Source organism: Gymnogyps californianus, chromosome 28 (genome assembly GCF_018139145.2).
Source record: "Gymnogyps californianus isolate 813 chromosome 28, ASM1813914v2, whole genome shotgun sequence".
Classification (NCBI taxonomy): domain Eukaryota; kingdom Metazoa; phylum Chordata; class Aves; order Accipitriformes; family Cathartidae; genus Gymnogyps; species Gymnogyps californianus.
Window position 1 is genome coordinate 5,435,689 of NC_059498.1, and position 11,185 is coordinate 5,446,873.

The 11,185-nt window shown below is 48.7% G+C and overlaps 2 protein-coding genes across 3 annotated transcripts; both read left to right on the forward strand.

Moving 5' to 3' along the window:
• Positions 1-914: 914 nt before the first annotated feature.
• Positions 915-3,204, forward strand: HOXB3 (homeobox B3). Of its 2 annotated transcripts, none has more exons than XM_050911687.1 (2): positions 915-1,350; positions 2,438-3,204. In XM_050911687.1, the coding sequence occupies exons 1-2, from the start codon at positions 915-917 to the stop codon at positions 3,202-3,204; spliced, it is 1,203 nt and encodes a 400-aa protein (XP_050767644.1). The 2 variants fall into 2 exon arrangements, with proteins under 2 accessions (XP_050767644.1, XP_050767646.1); XM_050911689.1 differs by having other exon boundaries at positions 2,441-3,204.
• A 5,174-nt stretch (positions 3,205-8,378) lies between these two features.
• HOXB2 (homeobox B2) lies at positions 8,379-11,185 on the forward strand. Its single transcript, XM_050911707.1, has 2 exons — positions 8,379-8,800; positions 9,969-11,185. The coding sequence occupies exons 1-2, from the start codon at positions 8,407-8,409 to the stop codon at positions 10,610-10,612; spliced, it is 1,038 nt and encodes a 345-aa protein (XP_050767664.1). The 5' UTR covers positions 8,379-8,406; the 3' UTR covers positions 10,613-11,185.

An 11,185-nucleotide genomic window follows, 5' to 3' on the forward strand; every position in this document is an offset into this window, starting at 1 on the left:
GAATTCATGCCCGTGCTTAAATCTGCTTAAAATATTTGCACTGAATTCCAAAGACATTGTGAGTCCCTGTGTAAACAGCAAATCAAGCCAACTGTGTCAGGACACCGTTACCTGGATAAAACATATTGACTATTTGCTGTTTTCAGTTTAAAAACAAATATACTGGACAGAGGCCCTACAATAAACTTAGCAGACTTTTAATTTCTGATGATACAATGTCTTGCTGGTTTTTATGTGTGCGAATGGCTGATTTGAATAGGTCGGGGATAAGAAAGCAAGACTTTCATTCCTTTCATGCTTGTAGCTAGCAATTATCCATTCTGTATTCCTATATTTACGTTAATGTGTGTGCTATCTGGACATGGATGTGTATACGTGCCCACAACACACACATCTACATGCATACACACACACACATTTATATGGGAGCATATGTGTATGCATGGGTGTGTGTATGTATGTATATAGATAAATATAGAAGTAAATAGATGTATACAGATGAAACCACGTGTACTTATAAAGCATGTGTGTAGTTATACATCCTGGGTGCTATCCTCTAAGGGAAAAAGAGGTGCAACCAACCAACCAACCAGGAAAACCACCCCCCAAAATCAGCTCAACACTTTTGCACTGTAACATTTGTTGAGCCTCCTTAGGCTGCACACAGGACAAAATCTGCTCAAAGCATCTGTTCGCCCTGTTCTGCGGGACCCTATTCATGTCATGGGCCTTTCAGGCCCCAAGATGGATTCATAGGCCGGGTACTATTATTGTGTGTTTTCTCCTAACCTTTCAGGTCAGCTTCCAATAGACAGCTGGAAACGGCCTGTCACGTGGCCTTGGGGTGCCAATGTTCTGCCATAGGGGTGTCAAGACCCTGGTAGCCGGAAAAATCATTTTGGGGAGTCCCAGAGATGCAGAAGACAACGTACTACGACAGCTCCACGCTCTTTGGGGGTTACTCCTATGGGAGTGCCAATGGGTTCGGCTACGAGGGTCCCCAGCAGTCCTTCCAGCCGGCCTCTCACGTGGAGAACGACTACCAGAGGTCCGCCTGCTCCCTCCAGTCTCTTGGCAACACAACCCCACACGCAAAAAGTAAAGACCTGAACGGGAGCTGCATGCGTCCAAGTTTGCCCCAGGAGCACCATCCGCCTCCCCCCGTCTCGCCGCCCCCAAACCCTGCCACCAACAGCACCAGTAGCAACAGCAATAACCAGTCGGGGAGCAGTAAAACTGCCCCCAGCAAAGCCAACCTCAGTGCAAACGCCAGTCTCACCAAGCAGATTTTCCCCTGGATGAAAGAATCGAGGCAAAACTCCAAACAGAAAAACAGCTCCCCTAGCACAGGTACACTGTTCTGCTTTTGTAACCCTCCGCTTCCCTAAACAGCGAGGTAACGAAGCCACCGGCCGGAGTGGTCTTGTTTGGAGGGAGGGGAGAGAGGGAGAGGACGCAGCAAGGATCCAGCAAGGATGCAGCGAGGATCCCGGTGCTGGGCACGATCCCAAGACTGCCAGCTGCATGCCCCAGCCAGGCTGAGCGAGCCTTGGCCCATCCTGCAGCACTGACTGCGCACACTTGGTTTATTTTAAACATATCCAGAGCACCACAGGGAAATACAACCAGGCGGTTGTACGCAGCCAATGTCTGACTGTGTAGATACAGATACATGAAAATGTACACCCACTGCTCAACCTAGCGATGATAAAGCAGAGTGCTTGTTCTCTTCCCACCTCCCTGCCTCCAGACACAACAGTAAACATGGTGCTCGGAGTGTGTGTGCGCATATAATAGAGCATATGCATAAACACATGCTTATTCTTGCATGCATACACGTGCTTCTCTAACATGATCAAGAAAAAAAAACAGTATGGAAATATCACTGTTTTGACAAATATATTCATATAAACTTTGTGGCACACACTTCACGCTACGTTAATATAATTTAGCTGTTATATACATGTTTATCTCACAAAAAGGTAGGTACAAATGCGATTTGGTGTTTAACAAAGTACCTGCAAATATTTGTGTTACACAAATACAAGACACACACAAGATGTGCGTGTGTGTGTGCACTCGTACCTCAGCAAACAACATACCTCCCAACACTGACCCGTGTTAGTATTAATTGGCTTTGCAGTGACTGCCCCCTTGCCAAATATTATTTTCTCAAAATTATCTGTTGGAAATAATCGACTCCTAAATAAATGGCCCTGGAATCCTTTTCTACATGACATGATCAAATTTTCATAAACCAGGGGCAGCTTTGGAGAACAGAACTCTTAATAAATGACATGATTATGGAGTGCAGGCTAATGCAAAGGGGTGAGGGAAGGGGGGGTCGAACTCTTGTGCCTGTTCCAGGATTTATTAAGAAACGATGCATTCAATTTCTGCATGTAAGTAATTATCTTTTATTTCATTTCGCGGCCAGCAGAAACCTGCAGCGGTGAGAAAAGCCCTCCAGGCTCCTCGGCCTCCAAGAGAGCCCGCACAGCCTACACCAGTGCTCAGCTGGTGGAGCTGGAGAAGGAATTCCACTTCAACCGCTACCTGTGCAGGCCCCGCCGCGTGGAGATGGCCAACCTGCTGAACCTCAGCGAGAGGCAGATCAAGATCTGGTTCCAGAACAGGAGGATGAAGTATAAGAAAGATCAGAAGTCGAAAGGCATGGGGTCTTCCTCTGGAGGGCCTTCCCCCACCGGCAGCCCGCCCCAGCCCATGCAATCCTCCGCCGGATTTATGAACGCCTTGCATACCATGAGCAGTAACTATGATGCCCCCTCGCCGCCTTCCTTCAATAAACCCCACCAAAATGCCTATGCCATGTCAACTAACTACCAAAACCCCATCAAAGGCTGCCCTTCCCAACAGAAATATGCCAACACGGCCCCCGAGTACGACCCCCACGTCTTACAAGGGAATGGGGTGGCCTATGGGACTCCCAGTATGCAGGGAAGCCCCGTCTATGTTGGAGGTAACTATGTGGATTCTATGCCCACCTCTGGCCCGTCCCTTTACGGCCTCAATCACCTGCCACATCACCAGGCTGCCAACATGGACTACAACGGGCCTCCACAGATGCCCCCGAGCCAGCACCACGGACCATGCGAGACCCACCCCACCTACACAGACCTTTCCACGCACCACGCTTCTTCTCAGGGCAGAATCCAAGAGGCGCCCAAGCTGACCCACCTGTGATAGGGAGCAGGGACCGGCTCAGGCGAAGCGGATGGGACCCCGCCACGGGGCATGGGAGAGGGGAAGAGGGCAGGATCGGCTTCAGGAACATTTGTGTTGAGCTATTTTCTTTCTTTCTTTGACAGGGCAATTTCTACCAGGTTGTTGTGCTTGCTATTATTATTTCTGGGTTTTTTAGGCACAATTTCCAACCACTTCAGTATTTACTGCCAAAAGCAGCTCTCTCTCTGAAGAGATATACCTCCTGTGTTTCAACACAAATGCTTCTGAAATGGGTTTGGGGTAGTTTTGTGGGAATCTAGCAGATTTTAAGCAGCAACATCCTTCATTTCCAAACCAAGTCCAGATCGTCACTGATAATTCTCGGACACTGGAAAGGAGAATAGTCAGCCAGCCAAGTCTTTACAGTTGGTGTCTCTGCATCTACATAAACATGCACACGTGTACACATATGCAATCAAAAGAGATTCACAAGAAAACTACCCTCCTCTCCAACTCCTTCTCAAGAGGAACCTCGCGCTTTCCTTTCCAGCCTTCAGAGGAAGCGCATCCTTTTTCGCCGAGTAAATTCCCATCAGTCCCCACATAAACTGCAAATATACATACCTGCCAACGCGTGGGATTCACGCTCTTCCCCTCCGGCCCATGCCTCCCCTCTCAAAAATAATAATAATTTTAAAAATTAGAGTAAGAGAGGTCTAAGAATTGCAAAAGGTTCGGGAAAAAAGTTTTTGAAATGCGTAAAACCCCCCACCAACAATAACAGCAGTCCAAAGAGAGGAAGAAAGAGTTGACAGGTCTGAATATTTTCCCACCTTTGCCTCTGATGACATGAAGTCTCCATTCGACAACGCCGGGGTTTTTTGTTTTGGGGGTATTTTTCTTAGGGTTCGTTAACAGAAAAGCAATCTTAAGACTTAGAAGTCCTACGCTTCTTTCCTCCTCTTCTCTTGACCTTACGTGAAAACAGGGTATATTTGAACAAACGGAATGTCCTCCAATCGAAGCAGAAGTGAATGGATCTCTAGTATTTGCTAATGCTTTCTTGTCTGGACATCTTTGTTGCACTTAGAGTTTACATATAATGGGTATAAAAACAACTTTGAAGGGCTTTCGTCCAACTCAGTCGAGATGTCCTTCAATAGGTGTGTGTTCTGGTGAACATTCATATATATTTATTGGTTATAGCCAGTTTAAAATATTTTCCTTTTTTTGTATTATTTATCCCCAATATTATGTATTTATATGAGGAAAAAAGAATCAAATTGTACTTTTTTAGTATTTACTTGTTATAAAGGACATTGTGTTTCCTTGTCATTGTACAACAAGCTTATTTTAGTTATTGTAATTTAGAAAGACCAGTAGTTTTATGTTACCTTCGTACTTATGAATAATGTAATTAGTTCTACTGGAGGCATGAGAGCAGAACCAGACTGTAATTGTATAGTCCTGAATTAGAAGAACTATAGCTAATCCCTCCCTCCCACCTCACCCCTCCTCTTTGGAGATCTTTCTTTGTTCTTATAGTAGTTATTTTATTTCCTTGCTTAAGGGTTGTCTGTTGAACAATTCTTGAATAAACTTTCTGTTATCAATTTTATCTTGTCCTATCAGTCGGCTTTAAAGGCAAAAATAAATCACGTGTACGTAAAAACAGCGAAGAGAACGCAGGAAAGGGACCCCTCGAAATGTTCCAGAGTCCAGACAGCGGGATTCATGTCTGCGTCCCCTTTTGGGGTGAAACCCCGGGGGTTCGGGCCAAGAGCGGTCGGGCCGGCCCCGCCGCCCCCTGCGCGGCCCCTGCGCGGCCCCTGCGCGGCCCGGCCCGCGCCCGCGGCCACAAAGGGGGGTCACGTGGCGCCGGGGCCGGGCTGCCATTGGGCCGCAAATGAAAACAAAGGAAAAGGATTAATCACACAAAAAAGAAAGAAAAAAAGAAAGAAAAAAAAAGAAAAAGGGCCCAGAGTTTCCATGCGGGGACCTTAAAAGTGAAGAGAAATGAAATTACTTATTATAATTAATTATTATTAAAATACACGCACATGTGCACACACATGCACACACATGCACACACGTGCACACACATGCACACAAACGCACACACCTACACCCCCTCAGACTAACACACGCATCTAAAATCGTTAAGAAACGGGGGAAAAAGCGGCTGCCGAAGGTTACATTATCAGTGCAAGCAAAAGGCAGAGTAACCCTTTGCCAGCAGCAAAAGCAGATGGGATAATGCCGTGAATAATTTGCCTTTCATGCTCTAAAGCCCTAAGAAAACTTATATTAAAGCAGCGTGGGCCAATAAAAGTTTTATGGTTCTGGAAAGGGGGTGAACTGCTCGTCAGGCTCGAAATGCTCCATTTCTGTGGCTGATGAAGAGGGGAAGTTTCCCTCTGGAGGAAAGGAGAGGGAGATTTTGATTGCTGCCGGGAGAAAAGGGTGAAAAGGCTGTAAAAGGTACCGAAAAAAGGGCTGGGCTGTAGAAACAGGGAGTGTGTGTGTGTCCCTGTATTTTATACACCTGTGTGCACAGCCAGGGACATCCATAGGTGCCTGGATAAACCCAGACATATAAAAAGGTCGAGTGGAGAAAGCTTTACATGAGAAATGATCTCATGCTTCTTTCCATCTCTGATCTCTCTTAATAAATGAAGTTCCAGGTTAATAATTATAACCTTCGCGCAATAATAAATAACGGTGTAACAGAGAGACAGGGCTTGTTTTTCTCCCCAGGACCGGGGCTGGGTTATGCCCGTCCATGCAGAGAGCAATTTACCATTCGGGGATACTATAATTTAAAAGCATAAAAGCGTGCAGGCTCTGATTGGGATCGGCTCAGGGAACAAGAGCTTGGGTTGGGCTTGGGTTTGTCGTTGGCTTCCCCCCCCCTTGAATATATTTTTCCATCTTGCATCCTGGTCGCCATGTTGCTGGGGTTTGTGTCAGGGATTCCCAGGAACTAGTTAAAATTGGGAAAAAGAAGCCAATTCCGAGGCTCAGAGTGTACCACCTCTCAGTTTCTCGATGGGCTCCCTCTCCTACAACTCCTCACATCCACGGTTTAATTTGCACCACTGCATTAAAGCAGCAGGCCCGGGTTTGTCTTACAATTATTGCATTTCTCTATCATTCACTAAGCCTGAGAATTTATTTGTATAAGGTGATGCCTTTCCCCTTGAGTAGGAAGATTTTTTTTTCCTTGTGCCTCCGCATTGTGCGTGGGAAAAATCCCTCTTTCCCCAAGAGGTTCTTTTTTCTTTTCTTTTCTTTTTTATTTCTTTCTATTTTTTTTCCCCCGCTTGCAACTTTAGTGTTAGCAAAAGCAGCGAGAACAGTTGGGAGTGGCTGGAAAGAGTTTGCTTTCGCATCCCAAACTCTTTCGCCGCATCCCAGCTCCCCAGTGAACCGCACTGTCCCTCAAAAAGGAGGAACTGGCAGCCTCATGACAAAGCCTGAGACACCCAAAATGCCACTTTAGCCCAAACAAGCAAGAAATTATCGAAAACTTAACTATTAATTTTTGCATCCGTCCTGATCTGCTGAGATTGAGTAGATTTATGCTGATTTCGATAAGCACATTCACAGATATGAAATATTTAGGGAAATTCTCCCTTCAATTGAGCTGGGTTTTGTAAATGCTTTTTTATTTTCTTCACCCATTTGCTAAACTGTGCTTCGGCCTCGGCTTCAGCTTTAGATTTATTATGTGTTTCTCAGAAACCCTTACCACCCACACAGATGCTTGAACTGACAAAAGTTTCTAGGCTTCTCCCTGCGTGAATGCAGCCTGCCAGTCCCTCTCTGCTGCAAAATGGGAGAAATGGAGCTTGAACAAACAAACTGCAAACCAGCCACATTGCCATTCTGCAGCAGGCAGCTTATTTCCCCCCCCCCCCCCCACGAAATTTTGACTTTCTAGACTTTCCGAATTCAGGCCCTTGGATTAAACTTTTTAAATATTTCTTGGTTTAAGTGACTCTTTACCAAAAGCCGGATTTCTTTGCTCAGTGAGTTAGGCCGAGCTGTCAAAAGTCTTTCGAGAAAAAGATTGATCGTTTATCTCTTCTTTTCGGTTTGTGTGGACCCGGGCACTTTAAAAGGAAAAAAACAAATCTTCCTGGGAAATGACTTTTCATTTTATTTATTTATTTTGTAAACTCTGGAAGTGGCGCTGTTTATTGGTGGTGGGGGAAAAGGGGGAAAAAAGATGGGAAGGAAGAAATGTGATTCCAAAGATATCCATGACCTTAAAACATGTTTGGCCTTTAAGGAAAGTGCAAAGGGTCCATTAAGTCTGGCTTTAGAAGCAGAAGGATTACGCTGTTTCTTTAAAAGTAGTTTAACCAGGTAAGTCAGGCTGGTCTAACTCGACTTGAAAGCTCACTTGATTTCCTAAGTGCTCATATCCAGACTCAGACACAAACCTCCGGACCAAACCTTCCTGCTGGCTTGAACTTTCCAAGTTCTGCAGTATACATATGACATGCAAATACACCCAGGCAGCCCTGGCCTCGGTTGCCAGACCCGCTATCCCAGCTCGCCTGTCCGTTTAGGCTGCATTTCCCTGGCTGCAGGCGGGCACCTCGGGGGGGGGGGGGAGGCAAAGCCCCTTTTCCCACGCCTGGTTTTTCCCCTCCCGCGGGTACAAACTCTCGGGAGCTCAGCGAGGGTGTCTGGAGCCGTCCGACACAGGCAGGGCAGGCAGGGCAGGCAGCGAGGCAGCACCAGGCAGCACCAGGCAGCGCAGGCAGCACCAGGCAGCGAAGGCAGCGCAGGCAGCGGCTCCCTGCCCGCAGCCCCCCAGCCCCGGCAGAGCCGCCCGGCAGCCCGCGGCCGGCCGAGAAGGGATGGTGGCGGGGGGGGGGGAGGCTTTTCTGGGGATCTCTCGCCTTTTTTTTTTTTTTTTTTTTTAATCAATTAAAGAAAATAATGCTTTCTGTTTGCCACCAGGCCCCGCCTGCCATTGGCCAGGGCTGGCCACGTGACCAGGAATTGGCTGCAATTTCGCCCCAGTCTCGAGTTTAATAGAGCAAGGTCCCCATACGCCTGTATTATCAGCAATATAACAATTATAAAAAGCCCGAGAACCATCATCATCACTGCCATAAAAACTGAGGCCCTCAGATTTCTTTCCCTCTCCCCCTCCTCCTCCCTCTCCCCCCTCCCGCTTTTTAAACCCTGGGCCCTGGAAAAGCCATGAATTTTGAATTTGAGAGGGAGATCGGGTTTATAAATAGCCAGCCTTCGCTCGCAGAGTGCCTGACGTCTCTTCCCGCTGTCCTGGAGACATTTCAAACTTCATCAATCAAGGACTCGACATTAATTCCTCCTCCTTTTGAGCAAACCGTCCTCAGCCTGAATCCTTGTTCCAGCAGCCAGGCAAGACCGAGGAGCCAAAAAAGAGCATCTCATGGCCTGCTCCAGCTCCAGCCCCAGCCTCCGGCACAGCCCGGCCCCTTGGCAGCGGAATTCCCCTGGATGAAGGAGAAGAAATCGTCCAAGAAAGCTACCCAGGCTCCATCCTCTTCTTCCTCTTCTTCCCCCCCATCATCTTCCTCGGTGCCGGTCCCTGCCGCAGGATCTCCTGCAGGTTCGTATCATGAGGGGGTGAGGGGGTGTTTGCTGAAATCGGAGAGGATCCGAATAATAAACAATCCCCCCGCCGCCCCCGAGCAGCCTACCCCAGCCCCCCCTCCCCGAAGAGACTTTGCCCCGCACCTCCCCCGAAACTGTGTCACGCAATAAAATACACCGCAGCAATGTATACAGCCGGGGGGGGGGATATTTCTCCTGCCTCCTCCCCCCGCAAATAAAAGAGCAAATTGCTGTAACTTCTGCGAAAGCCAAGAGGGAGAGGGGGCCGGGGGAGCCGGGCTCTTTATTAGCTCCAGCGGGGGGACCTGGCAGCTGAGCCACAGCTCCATTTGCTTGACTTTCTCTCCCAGCCCTGCTTTTTTTTTTTTTTACAGCCTACGGGGAAAAAAAAAAAACCCAAAACCAAAATCCCGAAAGAAGAGCGGAGGGGGGAAAGAAAAACGGGTGGGTAACGCGGAGGCTGCTACGAGCAGGACGGGGAGGCGGAAAGAGCGAGAGCAGGACTCTCAGCGTCCAGCACGGTGGGGAGAGCCAGCTCCCCATTGCAAAATAAAATAAATACACCCCCAAATCCTCCCTTAGCCCCCTAATAAAGCAGTAGCCTCTCTCCGAGGCGCCTCTTGGCCGGGGAGCTCAGCAGCCCTGGCCAGGGACCCTCCTTCCCCCGGGACAAAATGTTTAAGGCACGATTCACTGTTTTCAGTATTTTAATGGCACCGTTCAGGTAAATGCTCGGGCAGGAGAAGGGCGGACACCGGAGCTCATTGGCCAGATAATACAGGAATAATGAAATCAAAGCCCCGCAGCGTCCGTCCCCGAACTACTGGCAAAAGAAAAAAAAAAAAAAAAAAAAGAAGGAATGGGTCGAAATTCCCCTTATCCGCGAAGGTGGCAGAGAAGGAAGGTCTCTAAAGGGAGAGGCCAGGGAACATAATCCTTTCTTCTTCTTGGGGCAAGGGGACCGGGGAGTGATTTCCAACCCTCTTCCACCGTGGGAAGAGTTTAATTAAACATTTATTTTCTCGCGTAGCGGCTTCCCCCCCCCATGCTCGTTAGTGCGGGGCACGGCTCTGCCCTGCCCGCAACAGGGAGGGGACGGATCCGGACCCTCCACTTGGCCCCGCTCCCTCTCTTTGCAACGTGCGGTTTTCTATGTGTTTAAGACATCCAGGGGCTGGCAGACACCAGCGGCTCCAGGAGGCTCCGGACCGCGTACACCAACACGCAGCTGCTGGAGCTGGAGAAGGAATTTCACTTCAACAAATACCTCTGCAGGCCCCGGCGGGTGGAGATCGCGGCTCTGCTCGACCTCACCGAGCGGCAAGTCAAGGTCTGGTTCCAGAACCGCCGGATGAAGCACAAGAGGCAAACCCAGTACAAAGAACCCCCCGACGGGGATCTCGCCTACCCCAACCTGGACGAGGGCAGCGACCCCGCGGAGGAGGCTGAGGAGATCCCCGCTTTCGGACCGGCTCCGGAGCCCAGCGGGTCCTACCAAAGCGAAAAGCCGGGGAGCGAGGGGCCCGAGAGCCCGCGGTTCGCGGCGGCCGGGGCGGAGCGGGGGGCCGCGGGGGAGCCCAGCGCCGGCGGCGGCCCCTCGGACCGTGCCTACCCCGAGAGGCAGGACTCGCCTTTGTTGCCAGAGCTGAGCATCTTCTCGGCAGAGTCCTGCCTGCAGCTCTCGGAGGGGCTTTCCCCCAGTCTCCAGGGCTCCCTGGAGAGCCCCGTCCACTTCTCCGAGGAAGACCTGGACTTTTTTACGAGCGCACTTTGTACTATAGATTTGCAACATTTAAATTTCCAATAGCGACCCCCGCTCCCCGCCCGCCTCGCCGTTTCTGCCCCTTCCAGGCGCACCAGCCCCATCCCGAGCCACTGCCAGCTCCCCCCAGTCTCCTGTAAGTGAGGGGGGGCACCCCTCAAAACAAACCCAAGCCATCTCTCATTCAATCACCCCATTCCGCCCCCCCAACACTTTCTTTTAAAGCTCCTCACACTGTGGGACCCGAATCACCCTCCCAATATTTATTCTAGAAGGCTCACATGAAAGAACAGCCCGTTTTTTGCTAAATGCAGGTATTTAATTATAGTTTTATTTTTTCCTTATTTATTTTAAAAGAAAGCACCCGATAGTTCTCACGCACATCAGAGATGTCAACCCCCAAGAGAAAACATTTGTAAATCCTTCAAGCGACTTTCTCAGGAATCAGAACGAGACTTTTAGATTTCTTAATAAAATAAAATTAAAAAAAAAAACCAGAGGAATTTTCCTTCCTCTTTTTAAGTTTTAGATGTAGACTATTTATTCAAATCCTTTAATAGTAAATGGCAAATTATTTATTGTACATTATTTTCATAGAGTAAATAAATGTCTTTATAA

Excerpts from the sequence above, each read along its gene's own strand:
- HOXB3 (XM_050911687.1), top strand. The coding sequence starts at position 915 with ATGCAGAAGACAACGTACTACGACAGCTCCACGCTCTTTGGGGGTTAC. Across the intron at positions 1,351-2,437 it reads AAACAGCTCCCCTAGCACAG|CAGAAACCTGCAGCGGTGAG; the intron begins GTACACTGTTCT and ends TTTCGCGGCCAG.
- HOXB2 (XM_050911707.1), top strand. The coding sequence starts at position 8,407 with ATGAATTTTGAATTTGAGAGGGAGATCGGGTTTATAAATAGCCAGCCT. Across the intron at positions 8,801-9,968 it reads TGCCGCAGGATCTCCTGCAG|ACATCCAGGGGCTGGCAGAC; the intron begins GTTCGTATCATG and ends TATGTGTTTAAG.